General features: G+C 42.8%; 1 protein-coding gene across 1 annotated transcript in view; it reads left to right on the top strand.

The window, feature by feature from the left end:
- Positions 1-8,457: 8,457 nt before the first annotated feature.
- Positions 8,458-23,572, top strand: part of sh2d3a (SH2 domain containing 3A) — a gene marked incomplete at both ends in the record, with an annotated part of 38,032 nt that continues 22,917 nt past the window's right edge. The window contains 5 exons of the mRNA XM_080722458.1: positions 8,458-8,547; positions 9,297-9,414; positions 12,994-13,052; positions 14,355-14,533; positions 23,069-23,108. Coding sequence (XP_080578584.1) covers positions 8,458-8,547; positions 9,297-9,414; positions 12,994-13,052; positions 14,355-14,533; positions 23,069-23,108 — 486 coding nt within the window. The remainder of the gene's footprint in view (positions 8,548-9,296; positions 9,415-12,993; positions 13,053-14,354; positions 14,534-23,068; positions 23,109-23,572) is intronic.

The following is a 23,572-nucleotide window of genomic DNA, read 5'->3' as shown; positions in this document are numbered from 1 at the left end:
TTAGCTGCACTTGAACAACCATTGCAGGCTGCCATATCCAGCCCAAGAAACCGTAGAAACCTGGGTAAAAAACTGAAAATACTAGTTTTTTTCAGACATTGTGAAAATAGCCGATCTACGCCTCGCGCTGCGAGGCGTTGTGAGCATGTAGATCTGCTATTTTCACAATAGAACCGTGTTATACAAAATGTAATGCCTCTTTTCCATGAGGACTCCCATCTTTGCCATACCCTAGCTTTTGCTGAACTGACGCCACTGAGTTGCGGTAGTTCTGTCACCCTTCATAGGGACAGCTAACCTCATGAACTCACAGGAAGTTGGTACTCAGGTCACTGTGGTGGTCCATAAAATGTCTCGCTCTATAGCAGTGGTTCTCAACCAAAGACCAAAACCAAAAGATCCTTGAGGGTGTTCCAGGTGGTCCCCAGATAAATGACAGAGAGTTGGTAACTAAATGGACCCTTAAGCTTCGTACACACCGCCGGCGAATTGGCGAATAGCGAATTAGCGTATAATTCGCCTTTTTTTAAAAACCTTATAAAGTCAATGGAAGCATCCACACCAAACGCGAATTTCGAAAAAGCGAAAAGGCGTCTGTTTTTTATTCGCCCTTGTGTCGAATTTAGCTTACGTTCAAAGGCGAATTCCTCTCTCTCTCTGTATCAAAGTAAGCTCACTCTACCCTATTTCAAGAGAGAGAGAGAGAATGGTGGAGGGACCTTCACGTTACATTGAGGCCGAGGGGAACAGTGTCTTTCTCCTTTTCCGTGTCTCGTCTGCGTGGCTGCTTGGGAAAAGTAGCCTACTCGAATGTCTTATTACTGGTAAAAGCATGGTTTATGTGTTTGTTATTGTAGGCTACTGTATAGGCCTATCTGCAAAAAGACTAATGTTCTAAAATAAATCGCTGGGTATTAAATAGCCTACAATAGGATCCGAATGAGTGGATTAGAAGGAAAGTACTGGACATTCGACTCAAGTACAAACACCTACAAGTACAGGCTACTCAAGTAAATGTAGGCTACTTTTAGTTACTTTACACTGACTTTCTTTTTTTACAGACCGAAACCCGTGACATGTTGTCCCGAAATCCTTTTATTTCCGAGAGACCCGACTATGTAATCATTAAAACCCTCTTTCATGTAACTCACTGCAGCCGTGCAGCGTGCGCTGTTAACTGATTGACAGGCAGAAGGAGGCTACCAAGGAATCTATAATATTAAGATCGAAACAAAAGCCAGAGATTAAAAGGAATACTTTTAGGCTATTTTCTAACTACAGAGAGTAAAGTCATGGTTTAACTTGTACGCGGTCGCGGCTGCTTTTTTTTATCATCCTGGCAGCAGGCTACGCATCACGCATGCATTACGCACGCACCATCTTTTCCCCCTGCTGTTTAAACTGATCCCATACCAGCATTATCATCTCTCTGTTACACAGCCATTCATCTCGCTGCCTCACGGCTTACAGACCATGATCCTAGGTCAGGCCAGCCTAAACACAGCACACACGTTAAACAGAACTCCAATAGTTCGTTCCTTATAGCGCACGCCAGCGCGCGCACACACATTGATTGATTGCTTTACAGTTTGCATAAAAAAGCAGAAAGTACACACACAGTACGGGTCCTCTTGGGTCCTCTCGGGTAATACACATAATGATTGACAGCCCCGTATTCCGAGGGTGATGCGGTCATTCCGACCCGGCTATGATAAAACACTGACCGACCCTGTCTACTCTGCCCCGGCCGGAGCTGAGGGGAGGGGAACGGAGAACGCGTGTTGTCCTTTCTCCTGTGGCTATGCAGGGCTGCAGGCAGATATCGCCCCCTCGGCGATATCTGCCTGCAGCCCTGCATAGCCACAGGAGAAAGGAGAAGAGAGGAGAGAGGACAACGGAGACAGGGAAACAAATAAAACAATGGAAACTACATCCTCAAGTGATGATGAGACCTGGCCGTGGTTGTTAGCCTATTAAATAAGAAAAAGAACAGAAGAGACAAGTGACAACACGCGTTCTCCGTTCCCCTCCCCTCAGCTCCGGCCGGGGCATAGTAGACAGGGTCGGTCAGTGTTTTTATCATAGCCGGGTCGGACTCGGAATGGCCGCATCACCCTCGGAATACGGGGCTGTCAATCATTATGTGTATTACCCGAGAGGACCCAGAGGACCCGTACTGTGTGTGTAGGCTGCTTTTTTATGCAAACTGTAAAGCAATCAATCAATGTGTGTGCGCGCGCTGGCGTGCGCTATAAGGAACGAACTGGAGTTCTGTTTAACATGTGTGCTGTGTTTAGGCTGGCCTGACCTAGGATCATGGTCTGTTAGCCGTGAGGCAGCGAGATGAATGGCTGTGTAACAGAGAGATGATAATGCTGGTCTGGGATCAGTTTAAACAGCAGGGGGAAAAGATATTGGTGCGTGCGTAATGCATGCGTGATGCGAAAGCAATGAGAAAGCAGCCGCGACCGCGTACAAGTTAAACCATGATTTACCTCTCTGTAGTTAGAAAATAGCCTAAAAGTATTCCTTTTAATCTCTGGCTTTTGTTTCGATCTTAATATTATAGATTCCTTGGTAGCCTTCTTCTGCCTGTCAATCAGTTAACAGCGCACGCTGCACGGCAGCAGTGAGTTACATGAAAGAGGGTTTTAATAATGATTAAATAGTCGGGTCTCTCGGAAATAAAAGGATTTCGGGACAACATGTCACGGGTTTCGGTCTGTAAAAAAAGAAAGTCAGTGTAAAGTAACTAAAAGTAGCCTACATTTACTTGAGTAGCCTGTACTTGTAGGTATTTGTACTTGAGTCGAATTTCCAGTACTTTCCTTCTAATCCACTCATTTCGGATCCTATTGTAGGCTATTTAATACCCAGCGATTTATTTTAAAACATTAGTCTTTTTGCAGATATAAAGTAGCCTACAATAACAAACACATAAACCATGCTTTTACCAGTAATAAGACATTCGAGTAGGCTACTTTTCCCAAGCAGCCACGCAGACGAGACACGGAAAAGGAGAAAGACACTGTTCCCCTCGGCCAGTCGGCCTCAATGTAACGTGAAGGTCCCTCCACCATTCTCTCTCTCTCTCTTGAAATAGGGTAGAGTGAGCTTACTTTGATACAGAGAGAGAGAGGAATTCGCCTTTGAACGTTCGCTAAATTCGACACAAGGGCGAATAAAAAACAGACGCCTTTTCGCTTTTTCGAAATTCGCGTTTGGTGTGGATGCTTCCATTGACATTATAAGGTTTTTAAAAAAAGGCGAATTATACGCTAATTCGCTATTCGCCAATTCGCCCTCTGTGTGTACGGACCTTCATTGTATAGATCTTTAACTCTTGAGAGTGTAACTTTTTCAAGAAAATATGTATTCATCACTCATATAGTCTATATATATATATAGGGCTGGGATGCGATTAAAAAATGTATTGAATTAATTAATCGCAATTAATCACATTTTAATTGCATATTTATATTTTACCCAAGATGCATTTTTTTCATGAAAAGCAAAGCGATCTGATCGGCTACTTCTCCCTTTGCATTTGTTGTCTCTTCTTGATTCGTGCATCGCTATGATCGGTATGTCCGAAACTGAAGGTTTGTCTCACAGAAAGCCATAATATCAAGTTAACCCCGGAGTTGTTTACAGTTTTGGTGTCACACCACCAGCCCTAGTTGCCTAGGAAACGGAGCACATTAATATGTCGACTGACGTAAAGACGTCAGACGTAACCCCCAACGTGTATAAAACCTTTGTATCAATGTGTTAACGTAGGAAGAATTGATCTAGAACCATGTCGTTCTGATGCTTGTAAGATCCCTTTCCTGGAATAAACCCAAATACTATTATAACTTATATGTTTCCTCTGTTTATTGGTGCCAATAATTATTTCACTGTCCGATAGATATTGGGTATGGAAAAACTAAGCTATCACCTGTTATCTCTCCTATGTTACCACATACAGTACAGCATGGAATTGTGGACAAATTCCTATACAACGATAACAAAATAGTTTTGGGTCTGGGAGAGGCTAAATCTCATCAAATGGTGGTCCTTGGCTCGAATGCCGAATAAATAGAGGACCTTGATATGAAAAGGGTTGGAAACCACTGCTCTATAGGAGAGTTAAAGGGACATTAAATCCCAGGCTGATTGTTTTCCGGTTCAGGTATAAAAAAAAAAGAAAATGCAGCACATTAAAAACATGGCAGACTATTAGGCAACACAGCTGCACCAAACAGACTGATAATAACTAGACTGTACTATGTCGAGGTGCTAACTAAAGTTTCCAAATAAATGTAGTGGAGTAAAAGTACAATATTTGGATCTGAGATGTAGGCTAATGGAGTCAAAGTAAAAGTATTGGAAATACTCAAGTAAAGTACAAATACCTACAAACCTAAAGAAATTAAGTAGAGTACTTAATTTCCACCCACTCTACAGACAGGCAGCAACTTCAAAAACATGATACAGTACATTTACATGTGCACCATTCCATCTCCACTTACCCTCAGCCTCTCCTCCCAACCAATAGGAACACAGCAGACTGGGCACTGATTGGAGGAGTCACTTGTTGCCTCTAAAGGAGACATAATAAGCCTGTATTCAGGGGCCTCCTTGTTAAATGACAACAGAGTCAAGGGCTCTCTGAAGGATGCAAGCCCTGAATTGGGACACAGCTATTAGACACTCCACTCCAGACACATCCCCATCATCCAGCAGGAAGACCTGAGAGACATGAAGCAAGAGAGAGAATAGGAGAGAAAGGGATAGACTAGATTAGATTATAAAACTAGACTGCACTCTTTTTTTTCGAGGTGCCAACTTGCGTCATGTGCACTCGTCGTGCGCCTTGTCGTTTCTCAGATCATCACGTCATCATCACAAACAGATACACGACAGATAGACCAAAGTCAGTACGTGCACACTCTGCTGGTGCAACTAATTAGATGGCATTGCATTCTATCAATGGTTCTCAAACGTTTTGCATGCGGGATGTAAGCAGGAGCTCGACTCCAACACGACTCCTAAAGTCTTTAATCACATTCATTAACCAGCTCTCACGGAGACACCTCATAGCCTTCTTATCTGTACGAGCTGGGATATCCAGGGTTCCCAGTCTTCCCACTTCCCACACATCTTTACCAATTAATTTCCAAAACTTTTCCAAAACTTTTCCAGAATATTTAACCAGATTTCCAGGACTATATAGCAATAATTCAGCTCAATAACGAGTCGCTTACTCCTACAGTATGTGAAATGCCTAAAGACAGGCAGTGTATGTAAATAGCCGATCTACATGCTCACAACGCCTCGCGTTGTGAGGCGTTGTGAGCATGTAGATCGGCTATTTTCACAATTTCTGCCTCTAATATTTGACAATTTGGCCAATGTTTAATTTGTCATTTCAGAGGTATTAACAAAATTAATAACCAAAGACAATGCATGGCTATTTTTTCCAGGACCTTCCATGACCCTTGATCAATTCCAAAACTTTTCCAGTACTGGAAAAATATGTTTCTAATTTCAAAATATTTCCAGGAATTTCATGACCGTGGGAACCCTGGATAACAACCCTGATATCTCAGCGTTATACAGGGATCCTCAGATCCATTATCCATAAGCATGAGGGTTGACATCTCGGTTAAGTTCTTACCGGACAGCACGGCGGCGAGTCCTGATCCTATAAACTACTACTCAAAGGGACTGGTTCCCTTTGAGTAGTAGTTTATACCCACATTGATATGTATCTGGCTGCGGACCCCCATATGAAAAGGTATGTGCCAGGGGCCCCCAGAAGAGAAGAGCTTGTAGATATTTTTTGAATAGCTAAAGTATAAATTACAAAGTGGTTAGATTGCGATGCTGGGGACCCCCTGGAACCCCCCTAGAACCACTGCTATTACATTACATTATATTAGAATAACCACTTTGCGTCACAATTTCGAGCATGCCATCATAGACAATATTTTTCTAAAAGAACCATCTGCTATTTCACCATGCAACACTGTCGTGTGACGAAGTACCGCACCTTAGGCTTACTGTAAAGTGGTTCAAAGAGATAAGATAGTCGATTTCTTTTTGTATATCACATGCACACAAAGGCTATTCAAAACTTTGCGTACAGCATCAAAAGGCATTTAATGATTGATACAGAATACAATAAAAAGAGGTATGAAGAAGGCATGAAGGTCAAAGTGCACTTATAGTTTAACTTCTTCCTCATTACATTGACTCAGGAGTGTTCACCTGCTCCCATACCATACTGTATTCACCACTAGGGGGCAGTCTGATACACAGGATTGATTCACTGCAGGAACAGAATAACTCTCTAGCAGTGGTTCTCAACCTTTTCAGGCTGGGCCCCCACCAAAATAATCATATTTGAACTGGGGACCCCACCAACTGGGGACCCCACCAAAATAATCATATTTGAACTGGGGACCCCCGAAAATAATAATATTTGAACTGGGGACCCCACCAAAATAATCATATTTGAACTGGGGACCCCACCAAAATAATCATATTTGAACTGGGGACCCCACCAAAATAATCATATTTGACATGGGGACCCCCGAAATAATATTTGAAATGGGGACCCCCAGAATAATCCTATTTGAACTGTAGAGAGATCCCCCGACCCTGACACGCTCGTGGAATTGTAGGAGTTGAGGCATTACATTTTCGTTTGACTCGCTTCCACAGATAAATATTGTGAAAATGACTGAACTACGAACTTGTTCTGCTATATAGACAATATGTGTCTCTTTCTCACGTAATATTTGAAAATATGGCATAAAAGATTTCTTAAAGGAACCACTGCTCTACATTAGGCCTACAGCAGACACACTCAAACGTGCACGTGCGGGCGCACGTCGCACACACACACACACACACAGTAGGCAAACGGATAATGTTACAGTCAAACTACTGTCCCTGTTCTCGTTCCAACATCCGCTTGTTGACATACAGACATCTTCCTGAGACTCTTCTCTTCTCCTCTCCTCTCCTTGTGTTTACACGCCCACCCCAATAGCATGTGAGAATCTTGCCCCAACTCGCTCTCTCCACCTCCCCAGTGGTCCCGTGTCAGCATTCCATCCCGCTATGATTGGTCGCTTCGCCGGGACACCGTGTGTGCGTGCCTGGTGTAGCCTATATTCTCATTGGCTTTTTACGAGCTGACCCCCACAGGTTTGAGGGGGAGCGGGCTCCTTACTTGTGGTGGTGCTCTCAGACAGAGAAGAACAGAGAGAAAGACTGGAGTATAGGGAGGGAGAGAGAGAGAGAGAGAGAGAGAGAGAGAGAGAGAGACAGAGAGAGAGAGAGAGAGAGAGAGAGAGAGAGAGAGAGAGAGAGAGAGAGAGAGAAGGAGAGGACAGAGAAACCAGGGAATATTAGCACAGTAGCTGCTAAATAAAAGAAGTGAGAGGAGATCGAGAGAGGAGAAGAAGAGGATGAAGAAGAAGACGACATCATGAAATAGAGGGGGGGAGAGAGAGTGAGAGAGAGAGAGAGAGAGAGAGAGAGAGAGAGAGAGAGAGGGAGAGGACAGAGACAGTGTGAGGGTTCTGCTGGAGGTGCTTGTCCATAAGCAGGTAGGTGCCACATAGCTGCTGCATGTCAACTCCAGGTGATATCATTATCATACAAGCTGCTCTGTGTTTGGCTGCCACTACCACTGCTTCTTAACCACGGTTTGAACCCGACAGGACTACAGGGACGTGCAGAGAATGTTAGAGAGGCAGGGGCTGAAATTTGTTAAAGGGCTTTTCGGTGAAATTCTCAAAAATAGCAGACCTTCAAGCTCTTGGAGGTCGGCTATTTTCGAGTTTGGACAAGGCAATTCTCTTGAATGCTGCCTTTAGGTATGGCATGGAGGTATGGCATGGAAAGAGGGTATTTCGCATTTCTTTCACCACAGTAACAACTACATTCATGGTCTGGAGAGGGCACTTTTTACAGACGGATAAAAGGGCAGGGGCTCAAGCCCCCTTTGATCTCTATGTGTGCACATGCCTGCCGGACTACCATGGAGGGGTCAAAAGATTGACCCTTATACGGCCGGGGTCTGTAAACTCTGAGAGTGTTCCAACGGGTCCGTTTTGGTTCCATTTTGCACACTCTCAGAGTTAAACGATCACTGAGGAATTAACAGTGTAGATTGGGGGGTCAAATAAGGGGGTCTGTGGTCTAAATAATGCATATCAAACTGGGGGGGGGTCCTTAAAATGAAGGAAAAAAAGTTTTATAATCATTGCTGTAGTGTACACAATTCTGCTTTGTGAAAGGTTGTACATCTGTCCAGTGATAGATGAGGATGTTTGTTTGCTGTGTGTGTGTGCGTGCGTGCGTGCGTGCGTGCGTGCGTGCGTGCGTGCGTGCGTGTCTGCCTGCATTCACTATCTAATTGGTATAATTTCGGTGTCTAATTTGTCTTTCCTTTCAGACATGAGTAATCGCTCCATTGCCTGGTGGCTGAGACAGATTGGCCTTCCCCAATACACCAAAACACTGGAGAGCGAATACTATGGGCTGGAGGTGTGTGTGCGTGCGGGAGTGTGTGTGTGTGTGTGTGTGTGTGTGTGTGTGTGTGTGTGTGTGCGCGCGTGTTCCTTGTGTTACCCTGTCTGCCTGCCAGGCAATATATCTTCTTAAATGTTACATTCTATGCCTTCCTTTTTAAACCTCTAAAATCTGTGCAATTTTAGATTTCGTGTGTTGGTTATTAAAAAGGGGGGGAAAAAGCAGATGTACAAGCTCGCAGCTGCGTTAATACTGTAGGTCAGGCGTTCTCAAACCTTTTTAACTGGGGACCCCCAACCTGACAAGCACTTGGAATTGTAGGTATTACATTTAATGCGACTTCCACAGATAAATATAGTGAAAATAGCAGATCTACATGCATGAGCATGTAGATCGGCTATTTTCGCAATGTTCGCCTCTAATGCTTACTTAATACTTAATATTTGACAGTTTGGCCAGTTTGGTATTAAAACTTGAAAGTCCTCAAGTTGTCACTTTATAAATGTGCAGATACCCTGTATACACTTATACTGTATGTTGGTTTGTTTACCGTTGAGTGAGAAAAATAAATTACATTAAGCTAATCACAAAATAATTTGGGGACCCCACTTGGGGTCCTGACCCTAAGTTTGAGAACCACTGCTATAGGTTAATAGGTTAAAACAACTCTCCTATCCGTCCTTTTATTATTATTATGTGTGCGTGCGTGCGTGCGTGCGTGCGTGCGTGCGTGCGTGCGCGTGTGTGTGTGTGTGTGTGTCCAGGGCCTGCTCAGTGTGAGTGATGGAGAACTGAAGGAGCTAGGGATAGATGACGTCACGCACAGAGCCACCATCCTCAGCCAGCTGCTCAGACACAGGCAGAGACTGGACCCACACGCTGGTAACACATACACACACACACACACGCGCACACACACACAAACAAACATCGTCTCTGTTGCGAGCAAACCTCATCAGGATTCAAAATTCAAAAATAGCAAGAGTAGCAGATCTACAAGCTCAAAATAACATAATAAAAAATAGCTCACACTTAGAAAGAAGTAACAAAAACGCTATAGAAAAAGGCTATAGAAAACAAGAAAACCAACATATAGAAAGATCCTATAAGCTACAATAATTGTTTGAGTGAATAAAACATAACTTGATCAATCTGTATGGTGGAGTATGTATGACGTCTCTGTCAGATTGGAAACCTCATTATGTCCAAAAGTAAGTGTTACTTTTTGGATAAAAGAAGCAGATCGACCACGGGCGCGTAGCGTTGTTTCGATGTGTCATTAGTCCGAGGTCCCATTAGTCCTTGGCTGGTGAATGCTGGTGAATACTGTAGGTCAGGCGTTCTCAAACCTTTTTAACTGGGGACCCCCACCCTGACAAGCACTTGGGATTGTAGGAATTGCATTTAATGCGACTCGGTTCCACAGATAAATATAGTGAAAATAGCAGATCTACATGCTCACAACGCCTCGCAGTGCGAGGCGTTGTGAGCATGTAGTTCGGCTATTTTCATAATGTTCGCCTCTAATGCTTGAGGTTTCCATTCACACTGGTGAATGCTAACCTGCCCATGCTGGTGAATGCTAACCCTAAACCAAAACCCTAAACCTAACCCTAACCCTAACCTTACTCGGACTAATGGGACCTTGGACTATCGAGATTTTCCCATCGACCACACCGCATATTGAGCTCATGGATCTGCTACTTTTGATGCTTTTATGTGACGCTGTAGTGTAGTATGATCGAGTGGGGCATCACAAAAAAGTTGAAATATGGAGATATGAGGTTTCTGCCCGACAGTGACGATAACTGAAGTTGCAGCAGAGTACCAGTAACATAGAGCAGGGGTTTTCAAAGTGGGTGACGGGGCACCCTGGGGTGCCGTGACGGCAGTCCAGGGGTGCCGCTAGATCATTTGATAATATTTGGAATTTATTTGGACACTTGAAAAAATATTTAGTATCATTTTAAACTTGATGTTCAAAGTTATTTTCAGTCCGTTCTAACCAAAATGGCTATTATCTCAACGTTTTGCTTGCAACATAATCACTAAAATATCGTCACTGTCAGGCAGAAACCTCGTATCTCCAAGTTTAAAATGTGTACGTCTTTTGGTAAAGCAAAGCCCTGCTTCACCATACAAGACTGTCGCACAAAACTAGTGAAAACAGCCGATCTACAAGCACAAAACGCCTCACGATGCGAGGCGTTGTGTGCTTGTAGATCTGCTGTTTTCACTATTTTAGTACATTTTATAGATGATAAATACAAAACGAACGGTTTTGGACATACACGGTTTCCACCCGACAACGACGATATGCTATAAATATAAGGTGCTGGGAGTGAAAATTATAATGTAGGGGTGCCTCGGATTAAAAAAAATATTAATGGCATTCCCTGAAACAAAAAAGTTTGGGAACCCCTAACATAGAGAGCTTGGTCTCCACCATAGGATGGCTGCCTGCCAGTGATAGCAGAGACAGCACAGCATATTCAGCAAGCTGCTGTTCTGTCCCCTTTCTGAGCTGCAACTGTAACCCACAGCAGAGCTCTGACATGGTATGTAGGAGAGGAGTGCTTGGTATTTTGACTGTGGTCATAAAAGCTTCCTCTAGGCAAGAGCCAAAGGTGCAGGCTACCTCTCTGTCTCTGTTGCCTACCCCTGGTACAGTGCTACCTCTCTGTCTCTGTTGCCTGCCTCTGGTACAGTGCTAGGGCTGTCACCACATTTGTGACATTTTACATGACGATTAGTTGTCACACAAATAATTGCGATTAACGATTTAATTGTGTTTTTGTCATTGACTAATTACATTTCTGTTTGGCTTTTAGGCTTTGAAGTTGCATATAGCAGATATGACGCAGTTTAAGAAACACAGGATAAGATGTTGATTTATTTTGTGCAGGCACATGCGTGAGTGTGTGTCAACCTAAATATACAAAGAAATTACTATACTTAAAATAGAACATTGATAGTGGAAATAGCCAATCTGCAAGCTCACAACACGTCGCGATGCAACGCGTTGTGAGCTTGTAGATCTACTATTTCAACTATTTTTTTAAATGTTTAAAAATATATGAGCATTTTTCAACGTGGAAATGATTATGACAATTATGACAAAATAATTGCGATTAGGCGATTGTATAATAAAAGTCCTATACAGTGCAAGACATCAGAGACACATACTGTACCTCCCACAGATTACACACACCCAAAGTGAGTTTGAAAACATGACCAACGACACACACACATACACATACAGTATATGCCGGCGGGGAGGTGGTGAATATACTGTATTCCTACATTAATCAAAGGTGGTTCACACACAGTACATTATCATCTTTGGGGCACACTGACGGGACAGATTAAACATCTTTCCTCCTAAATGAGGGACCAAGTGTTCAGCATTCAACACTATTTCTCGTAGAAAATGTAACAGATGTGTGCTAGTAGTACTGGCTTCATGACACTCCATGAATCATCCATGATCTGGGATTTACGTTTAAACTTAGTTTCATTTTTGAAAAGCCGTATAGTGTTCTAAATCTGGCTCTAAGCTGCTCTAAGCTGTCCCAGCCATATGAAAAGTGATATAATTCTATTTCTGAGAGCAGAATAAGTACTTTTTGCCTAGCCTGGGTGCCTGGCTGCTCGCTCCGTTCCGCCATTTGTTTTGTCTCTCCCCATCACAGTCTGGAAAGCCTTGTATCTCCAAGGGGAGGTGGGACATAGAAAGGAACACAACCGCGGCTTCCGTGTGCGATGATTATTCTATCGATTACTTTACGATTAATCTAATAATCCTGAAGTACATCTTTTTGATATATACTGATATATATTTTTTTTTATATATCAACGGAGAAAAAAAAAGAAATATATATAGCAAAAAGAAACTGACTAAATTGACTGAATCAACTAAATGATTGGCCTGATTTAGGTTCATTCATACTGAGCAGTCACTATGTACTATAACAAGTCAAGTGGATGGCAGAGTTCACACCGACTATAAAAATTAAAAAAGAAAATACAACATGTCTGTCTGTCTGTCTGTCTGTCTGTCTGTCTGTGAACAAAATGACTTGAGAATGGTTGGGAAATGGGGAATGATCAGTAGGCTGTCTGGATAAACAGTACTTGCTTTTGGGTTGAGAAGGTCAAAGGTCAATGTCATAATCCAATGTAACCACTCTTTTTTATATCACATTTACTGTACAAGCTGACAATGTGTCAGGACGCAACACGCTGTAAAATAGGGCTTTAAATGGATAAAATAAAAGTTATATAACCGAGGTTTGGTTGGCACACTTGAAGTATTTTGTGGGTAAAATGCAAGAATGTTGTGAACGCCATTGAACAAGCAGTGTTGTAGAACTCACGGTGTCTTTGTGTCTTGGTCCTTTGGGGGGCTCAGTGTTGTAGAACTCACGGTGTCTTTGTGTCTTGGTCCTTTGGGGGGCTCAGGTGGAACGCTGGAGCGCAGGGTGACCAGGAAGTACTCCTTGGGCTCCTCCATGGACCTGGTGAGACCACACACACACACCACTGGAATAACACTCTTTTTCATATCAAAACACCAACATGTTTTAATTTCAAACATTGGTTTCATAGTAGAGTAGTTATACTGAAACATATAGTTTTATGTATTGTAATAGTTTCAGACTAATTGAATTACTGTTACATTACACAACTAGTTTGGCTAGGGTCTGGGGACCCCCTGAACCCTCCTCAAGGACCACTGGGACCTTTTTACTCCACTACATTTACAGTACTTGAAAACTTGAGTTACAAATTACACAACATACATGAACCACTTCAACCCTATATACATTTTGGCCATTTGAAAATAGCCGGTCTACAAGCTCACAATGTGTCACGATGCAATGCATTGTGAGCTTGTAGATCTGCTATTTTCAAGCGATTGTTATACATTTGAAAATAGCCGATCTACAAGCTCACATTGCGTCACATCGCAACACTTTGCGAGCTTGTAGATCGGCTATTTTCAATTGGCAGAAATGTACAGTATATAGGGCTGAAGCGGTTAATGTATGGTTTGTGATAATTATCAATCTACAGAGTAACTAGTAACTAAAGTTTTCAAATAAATGTAGCGGAGTAAAAGTACAATATCTGGATCCGAGGTGTAGTGGAGTAGAAGTAATTTGAAGTATTTGGAAATTGCTGATACTCCAGTAAAGTAAAAGTACCTCAAAGCTGCACTTAAGTACAGTACTTGAGTAAATGCATTAGTTACTTCACACCCAGGGGCGTCACACCAAATTCTGGGCCCTGGGTACAAGGATTCACTGCGGGCCCCCCATGAATGTTAACGATTGAAAAATAGCAGATATACAAGCTCACAGCGCGGCACCGAGTGCCGCGCTGCGAGCTTGTAGATCTGCTATTTTTGAAAAATCGTGAAAATGTGTGCCAAGAAACCTATGTTTCCATGTCAGTGATGCTCAAACTTTTTCATGTGAAGGACCCCCCCCATCTCAAAATATTTAGTTCCAGGGACCCCCCAGAAGCAAAATTTGAGTTACAAATGTTCACTTAAAAAATACATATATTCAAAGATTTGCGCACATTTTCACGACTTTTCAAAAATAGCAGATCTACAAGCTCGCAGAGTGCCGCGCTGTGAGCTTGTATATCTGCTATTTTTCAATAGCTAAAGTTACAAGGGCCCCTCCGCCTTGGGCCCTGGTAACTCAGTCCCACTTTCCTACCCCTTGTGACGCCCCTGTTCACACCACTGCACAGTGCACACACCCGCTGTAAACAGACTGTCTGATTGTCTGTCTGCATGGTTTCCTGTACAGGTGAGGTCCAGGAAGGACGCGTTCCGCCAAAGCCTCATGCCCCGCCTACGACTCACTTCTGACAAAAGCACAGCATCAGTCTCCGCCTCCTGCTCGCAGCTCCGCCCCCTGGACGAGGACCTCAGTAGTAGTGTGTCTGGAACAACAGCGGACCATCACAGTCAGGACAACAAACGCAGGTGGGTACCAGGGACGTGCAGAGGAATGTTAGAGAGGCAGGGGCTGAAATGTGGCCCTTTTGGTGGAAATATCGAAAATAGCAGACCTCCAAGCTCGGGTCTAGTCTGAAGAAAGTGTGGGATTATAGAGAGTCACAGAGTTTGAATACTATCAGGCAGAAAAACCTCTTATCTCCAGATTTGAACTTAACTTGGTGTTAAAATGAATGCCATAGTACTTGATTGATTGATTGATTGATTGATTGATTGATTGACTGAATACTTATTAGTCAGAAATGTAAACAGCAAAAGGTACAGTCAAAAGGATAACACTTTTCCCTTTATGGTCCAATTAGGGTTGTTCGATATGGCCAAAAAATAAAATCTCGATTATTTTCTCTGAAATCCCGATTTTCGATTTCGATTTCGATTTTTTGTTAAAAGAATAATACATTGTTTCAACTATTTTGTTTTCATTAAAAAAATGCAAGGAAATGATTTTTTTTTTCATTATTGTTTCATTTTTTGATTTTTTTTATATAGCCAAATAGCAAAATGCAATAAAACAATAAGGGTATTAATAATAATAACTTTAGTTGTGCAACAATCACATACAACTTAGCGTCCTTAGTGTTTCATTATCAATAGTGAGTGACAAAACAGCCAAAACAAGCCAGCTCTTGGAGACTGGTGAGGCATTTTGGTAGGCATTTCGCCTACCAAAATGTAATTCCTGGCTACGCCCCTGCCCTGCACCACTCATGCACGGAGATGTTGACTGATTGTAAACGGAGGCGAAGCGCTTCGCTTCCCGACGCAAAATTAACACAGTGACAGGGACAGTAGGAGACTACAGTCAGTAGGTGGGTAACACAGAATTAATAAGCTTCTTTCAAACTACAACAAGTAAGTAAGTTTACCAGCTCAGCAGCGTTTTGTTCTGTTTGCTGCTTGAACCATCGCGAGTGAGCGCAGTGTGCGGTGGTGAACTCTGCTCAGTCTGACGTGCGCTAAACGCGCATCAAAGAAATTACACATCAGATAGAAAGTAGTAGTCTATTAATTTGGTGTCGGACCTTGTCGTCCTGCTTTAGGAGGACGGGGCTGTGTACTTTTTGCGCGTGCAAGGCTCCAATGAGTAAGAAGTTCCCTAATTAAAGTGAAAATCGATTTTACGATTTCCATTTTTTTAAATCTTCCAAAGGAAAAAAACCGGGTTACGATTAAAAATCGATTAATCGAACAACCCTAGGTCCAATGTATTCAATTATAATAAAAAAGTTATACAGAAAACTATAGGCAACAAAGAGATGGGGAAATTACATTTACCTCCCCTTTCATGATTGATGTTTTTTTTCTTCTTCAGGTCATAGGCCTACTACAGCTGTGTCACACAAAAGTATCAGGTCCACAAGCTTGTAGATCTGCTACTTTTGCCATCTTTTAATTAGAATCCTGAAAAGTAACATTTTTCTGGACATACGAGGTTTCCACCCGACAGAGACGATATCCTCACACTATCCCTCATTATGCAGAGCTTTTCTCAATGGCTCTACATGTGTTGCTTTGTGGCTTTAATATCATTAACCAGTGCCCCCAACGCTACTTACAACTCTGGCTTGTATATAGTCAAAGCATGTGAACTTGGTATGAAATGTTCGTAGGTAATAATAAGGCTATAAATAATGTATTTCCCCACGGCAGAACTTTGTGTCATCTCATACTTTTACCAACCAAACAGCATAATGATAATGGCCATCTCATCCACAGTAACGGTAGCTTTTAATTTGTCTCTTGGAGGTACTAGGCCCTATGGCCTACGTTCTGCGTACTTTGACTGCTTATGCGCCGCTTCTTCTAAAAAAAGAAAGAAAGAAAATAAAACCCTGAAAAAGTCAGAAACACAAATGTCCTCCTGGTCTTATTAGGTTTATATTACAAATTAGAGGCCTATGGCTCTGTATTAAGTTCAGATACACCCCATTGCGCATTTCATTGTTTTAAAAAATCTATATTGTGTCCGTTGGGTGAAAATGTACAAGGTCCCAAATTGTAAATTTTCAGGATTCAAATTTAGAAGTAGCAAAAGTAGCAGATCTACAAGCACTGTGTTCCGAGCTTGTAGATCTGCTACTTTTGTGTGATGTGGTAGTATGATCAAGTGGGGCATTAATTTATAAAAAAAAGACACAAAACGTTAAAATATGGAGATAAGAGGTTTTTGTGTGACAGCAACGGCAGGCCTATATAAAGGTTCAGGTACAGTCAAACCCATTCCACAATTCATTGCTGTTTAAAAGAATCCGGATAACATTAAAATTCCATAGGCTACATCTCTCTAATCTCAGATCTACTATCGACTGTGACAACAACAGGCAAGGCTGTGTCCTCTCTCAAAAAGAGTCAAGTTCAGACAAATCTCTGGTGGTAAAATGTGGTTGTGGCTGCTAGCTTAACGGGATCAGGAGTCTAGGGATGTGTAGAGGCTTAAGGCCTGTCTGTCTGTTCCATAATCCATCTCTGAGCACTCATCTATCGCACACTGGTTCTCAAAGTGGGGTCCGGGGACTCCCAGGGGTCCTTCCCCAGGGTGTTCCCAGCAAAATGAGTTAGTTGCGAAGGTACTGTATGTGAAACGGCACAGCCTGTCCGTAGACGTCCGTCCGGACGTGAACACTTTTGTAAGGTCTATGGGTTTGCGCTCTGACATCATGCTCTGACTTCGCCGTGATGTCAGGGGAACCACACTAACAGAATCCCTTAATATGCCCATATATTGGGTTCCCTGATGCTATCAATATTAAGCCCATATCTAACAGGACTTCAATGCCCATACAGTATATGGAGGCCACATACCACACTAACAGAATCTATATATGGCCAAGACAGATGGCCAAGACAGCCCATATCTGTGTGGCTGGTTCTACAGACATCTCCATGTATGGGCATAAAAGGGATTGCATGTATGATCTGATGTCATAGACGTCATAGGACTTTCACATAATGAATAATAACTGAGTAAGCATGTTTGGGCTCTCACAGCTCCATATACAGTACATGGATCTCCATATATGGGTACCAGGGGTCTCCATATATGGGTAACTGGTCTGATATACATCACTGGCCAGATGGCCAAGACATGACACTAAGGTCTCAGAGGCACTTGCAAATCAGGCAAGTATGTTCTACTTGCCCTAAGGTCATGCCCACTTGCCCCGAAAAGTAAATCGTCCATTATAAAATGATAGGTAAGATTTGAATTACCGCTCAATTTAACACTTACAGTATTTTCTGGACTATAAGGCGCACCTGACTATAAGGCGCACTGTCAATGAATGGTCTATTTTCAACTTTCTGGGCCTGTGCGATAACAAATGTCACACCTCAATACCTCCAAATCCAAATACCTACACTGTATAGCTATGATTGAATATGTCTGTGGTTTCACACAGTAGCCACGGTAAAATCAGCACATTATAGGTTAACAGTGCTCTTATTTTACATTCCACAGACCAGAGGACATAGCACTCTGGCCACGTCCCGGTGTTTAGACAGATATCTCGTGTTGTGTTTATAGATGTTTGTGTCCCCTCTCAAATGAGCACTTGCCCGGTCGGGCAACCTGAAAGCAAACTCCACCTGCCCTGACGTTTTATTTACCTGCCAGGGGCAGGTGGGCAAGCCTTAGTGTCAATGCCTGAATATCCTTCTAGTCTTTATGTCAGACGGTGTTTTGTGCTGTTTACATTTATGACCAATATCTAATTAATCAATCCATCAATCAATCAAAATGTGTCTAACCACTTTAACCCTATAGCCTATAGGCCTACACCAGTGCATGCTTCTCAAACTTTTCCAAGTCAAGGACCCCTAAATTGATAGGCTATTTGGCTGCGGACCCCCCTCCCCCAGAAGCAAGGATTTTTTGTTTAAAAATGAGCTTTCATTCTTTTTTCATCTTCAAGCTTTTTCAAAATAACAGATCTACAAGCTCATGGGCTAGTGACACACAGCAGACGCGCTATGTTTTTATCTCTGCTTTGAATAGTCAAATAATTAAACATGGTTAGAGGGGTTTGAGAACCATTGCTGATGTATTAAATACATCAGCTATAATATCTAGATCTTTTTCTTTTGTTATATTTTCAGTTAACATTTCCAATTTTCCAGGTGGTGGGGTGGTCTGTGACCCAATACATATTCATTTGGGGGGTCCTTAATTAATAAAAAGGTTTGAGAGCCACTGACACTGTTGTTGTTGTTGTAATCCATCACTGAACATAACACAGACAGCACACAGTCACTGATCTAACAAAGAGCCAGTCGACAGCATCTGTATTCATTTCATGCCTCCTGTCCTGCCAGAGTAGATCAGACAAGCATGCGTGCGTAGCCTAGCCTGCTGTTTGCACAACACCTTACCCTTGAGACAGCAGAAGAGCAGTGTTGAGCAATAACCTTCAGTTGCCTCAGTAAAGCCAGTAGAACCTAGTCTACATGACACTAGATATCCGAACTAACTGACAATTCTGGCCCCAAAAGAGTCCAAACTGTAGCCCGCCTTTCCGAAACACCGCTATTCCGAACGTTGACTTCTAACCCTAACCCTACCCCTACCCCTAACCCTAACCCTTACCCTAACCCTAACCCTAACTAACCCTAACCCTACCCCTAACCCTAACCCTAACCCTAAACCTAACCCTAACCCTGCTTCGGAATAGCGGTGTTTCGGAATGGCGGACTGTTGCCCCCCAGGAGTGCTTTCTTGGATTTATCCTTTTAGCATCCTTTTGTATGGAACTGTACCTGCTCGGGCGAGAATAATGGTTTGTAGATGTTGCTTTCCTCGACAAGAACCGTACGTAGGCATATGAATGAACGGGGCATGATGCAAAAAAAAAGAAGGAAAGGCAAGACATGAAGCATCGAAGTTGCATTGCAAAACGGCGCCCTCTGTGGTCACAGAGTTTGACAAGGTCACTAATGTCTGCGATAACGCCGTGGTGGGGGTCCTCCTCTCACGGTTCCGTCAGGTGGTTCTAAATCGACCCGTACGAGTCTGTAACTCTTGACATCATACAAATGGAACCAAAGGAACCCCAACGGGTCTATTTGGTTAAATTGTGCACAGTCAGTCAGAGAGTTCAGGGTGGACCCTTGACACTTAATGTAAAACACTCACACAGGTGAGCCCTCCTCCTCTCCCCTCCTACCAACCGCTCCCCCCGCGGTGAGTTCGGTATCTGAGGAATGCCTGCCGCCGCAGAGTGCAGATAGCAGGCCGCGTTCCAGCGCTTCTGGCCCGGGGCGGAGACAGGGGAAGACTCGGGGAGGAGGGAGAAACTTGTGGGAACTCGTCCACGACCGAGGCGAGGCTGACGGGGACGGGACGGGACGGGGAGAGAGAGAGAGGGAGGGACGAGCAGTCACACACACTCCACACTCCACACACACATACAGCTGTTGTTGTTGCGTGTGTTTGTGTGTCAGATCGTGAACTGGGACGAACCAAACCGCTGGAAAGAGAAAAATAACATACAAACAAACTATGTGCGAGACGAGGGTTGTTTGACGGGGACTGACAGGTAAGGACATCTGGCAAAACTTTGATTTCTTTTTCTTTTGACAGGTTATAAACTGTTATTTATATCTCTGATCGCAGCTATGGGACTGACAGTTGCTTTGTGTTTTAATGTGTGGAGGCATGTCTGTGCACGTTGTCGCGTTTAGGTTTGACTAGCAAGTAAATGTATGTCTTGGGAAAAAGTATTTAAACTAAAGTTATATGGGCCATAATTTAAAAATCTATAATCTAGGTGACTGCATGCTTCTTTACTACTTGTCTTGGGCCAGTTCACCTGTAATAGAGCTACACTCTGGATATGTGGCCCAGTTTAAAGTCACACAGTTGTTTTCCAGGTTGTTTTCATAATCAAACCATATTTTTGTTAGAGTTTTTAGTTGTGAAACTGCTACAAAAGAACACTCATATCACAGTGGAAACAAATGACACAGTTTTGTTTTAAAGCATGCTGAGGTAATGTTCACAAGCTGACGCACAGGTGTGTTTTCCAGGTGCAGCCAACGCCTCTTCCACAGAATGGCTCACTCTGTAACCCTACTGTAGGTCTTATCTTGCTGGATCTGGGCCATACTAGTAATACTGTATTATGACTGACTGTGGTGCATCACATCCTTTTGTTTCGCTAACGTTCGTGTGTGTGTAATGTCTATAACAGCAGCTCAAAGCTTTTTCAAGTCAAGGACCCCCAAATTGATATGCACCCACTCTTCTGGAAATAGTTAGTGCCAGGGAGGGACCCCCAGAAGCAAAGATTTGAGTTTAAAAAGGTTTATGTTTGCCCAAATGTTCACAATTTTTGAATAGCCAAACTAAGTTGAAGTGGTTAAAATGATTGTGACCCTATGTTAACTAATTTATTTTGCTGGGGACCCCCTGTTACCCCCCAACCCCAAGGACCCCTGGGGGTCCCTGGATCCCACTTTGAGAACCATTTCGTTTAGTTGTTTCTACTTTTGTGTGCTCAGTACTGCAGGATTATATATAATGTGGTTCAACTTCTCAAATATTTTCACATCAAGGACCCCTAAATTGATATGTATTTGGCTGTGTTGACCCGGATCTGACAATAATCTGTGCCGTTATGGACCCCTTCAGATTTGTGTTGAAAATGTTCAAAAATGATTGCAACATTTCATTAGCCTCATCATAGCGTAATAGTCATATTTTGGCCAAATTGTGATATCTGCCTACTAACTCTACTCTCCCAAAGCTGCTGAGTGCTGAGTCATCCTGCCTCTATCAGGATGCTTGCTACATTCCAAAATCACCGTCTGTTGCTGGCCCCAAGTCAAAGAGGTGACTTGATTTTGGAATGTAACTAACAAGCATTATGATTGGCTGAGGAGTGAGGACATGGTCAATAAGGTAGGATGAATCAGCAGTGTTATCAGAGTAGGCAGATCTAAATGATGGCTGATAAATATGACTTTTCTGAAAACCTTAATGTATGACTTAGGCTACTGGATCGCAAACACTGTGTTGGGAGTTGGGACCCATTTGTTGGTCACGGACAGATTTGTATGGGTCCCTTTGTTTTTTGTTTCCTACATTTCTTTTTTTTTTTTTCTTCTTGTATTATTATTCAAAATATTTTCAAAAAAACTGTCCCCAAAAAGCATTTTCTTTTTCATGATTTATTTTTATAGAATTTCTATAAGAAGTAGTGAAAATAGCAGATCTACAAGCTCGCTGAGCTGTGAGCTTGTAGATCTGCTGTTTTCACTATTTTGGACCCCAGGCAAACGTCTTATCTCAATTTTGGGTCTCGACCTGAAAAGTTCTGGAACCACTGACCTCATAGGCAATTATGCCATGAGGCTAACACTTTTCAATGTGTCAAGATTTTGCCAAAAATAGACAATCTACAAGGCGTTGCTGTGACCTTGTAGAACAGCCATTTGTGAAGAGCTTGATACAAGTCAAGTGGTCAAGTTTTGGTGCTGTATTAACTAATTTTCCCAGTGACCGCCCTTGGAAATCATTCAGGGGGTATTTATGTATTTGTGTTAAGATAGACAGCCTAGGGGAGCGGTTACTACAGGACAGATGAATGTGTCAGCACCACTGCCCTAAACATGTAGTGTTGTTGTCGGTAGGAATAAACACAGACGAACCCAGGAGGAAGTGGACTATGAAAGGGGAGGAGCCAAACAGAGTTCCTGTCTCTACACAAAAAAGGAGGTGGTGCCCCCCCCATTCGCCGAATGAGTTCTCAGATTACAATAAGTGTAACATAAGAAATGGACTTACTCCTTCCCAGTCACCAAACAGCCAGTCCAGTCCACACAGATTTAAAAACTTTAGTTTCTAAGTCCCATCGTGCATTGCGCAGAGGGTGGGCGGCAGTTACGGCGTCGCAGCCGAGTGTGATCTACAAGCTCACAACGGTTGCATCTGCGACACGACGTGAGCTTGTATGTCAGCTGTTCAACAGATGTGTCCCACACATAATTCTATAGTAAATTCCCGGGGAAACTGGTTGATACGATACCAACAGAGTAAGTCTGAATTGCAGTATTGATACTTTTACTTAAAGGAGTGGTTCGCCAGTCGCCACTATTTAAAGGCTTTTGTAATCCCCTAGTATGATATTCGAACATGTAAAAAAACACAGCCTTGGTTGAAAACTGTCGAAGTTCCCCTTTAAGTAAAATATTTGAATACCTTTTCCACCACTGGCTGTACCTTATAGTTTTTCGAGGGCTCTGTCTCTACGAGGGCAGGAAGTGGGAAGGAGAGAGAGAGGAAGGAAGGAAGGATGCAGGCTATTAAAGGAGTGTCAGCTTCTCTCTGGTGTTATAATGACAGAGGCAGACCTTGGCATTGGCACTTGGCAGCGGCCCTCATCCACCCAGCCAGGTCCTTGTTCTTGTTTGGTGGGATAACGGGCAATGGCGTCATCTGCCATTCCCCCCGAGAGAGTTTTTTTAGCGTTCTAATGTCTAAAACGGCCTTGCGTTGTTGTTTTGCAGCAAGAGGCGGAGTGTGGCCGCATACCTCAGCCAGCTGAAGGTAAGAGGCTAGACTCATTTTATCTCTCTTGTCTGTCCATCTCTCTCTCCTCTCTCCAACTATATCTTAATAATCTCTCTGGCTATCTTTTGTTAGCTATTTCTCAACTTGTCAACTTTCTCTTTCTCTGTCTATTATCTTGAATCCATTTACCTCTTCTTCATTACATCTCTCACTCCATACACACACCTGATAGATACTAGGGCTGTGGGCAGTATGACTTTAAATCAATATCATGATTATTTCAAACGTTTGCCTCGGTTAATGATAATAATGAAGGATTAAAAAATAACAATAATAAATTGCAGATCTACAAGCTCACAGCGCGTGTAAGCATGTTTCTCACTTATTTGATTAACCTACATGAGCAAGATTAATTAATGAAGTCACTTGTTGGTTCTAAATATGGGGTTTGATATTATTTATTTGTTAGTTAATTGCCCAGCCCTGCTCCCTTCTTCCTC

The sequence above is a fragment of the Nannobrachium achirus genome, assembly GCF_963921795.1.
Source record: "Nannobrachium achirus genome assembly, chromosome: 3".
NCBI lineage: Eukaryota > Metazoa > Chordata > Actinopteri > Myctophiformes > Myctophidae > Nannobrachium > Nannobrachium achirus.
Note: the sequence above shows the minus strand (reverse complement) of the source record. Positions and strands in the feature narration are given on the sequence as shown.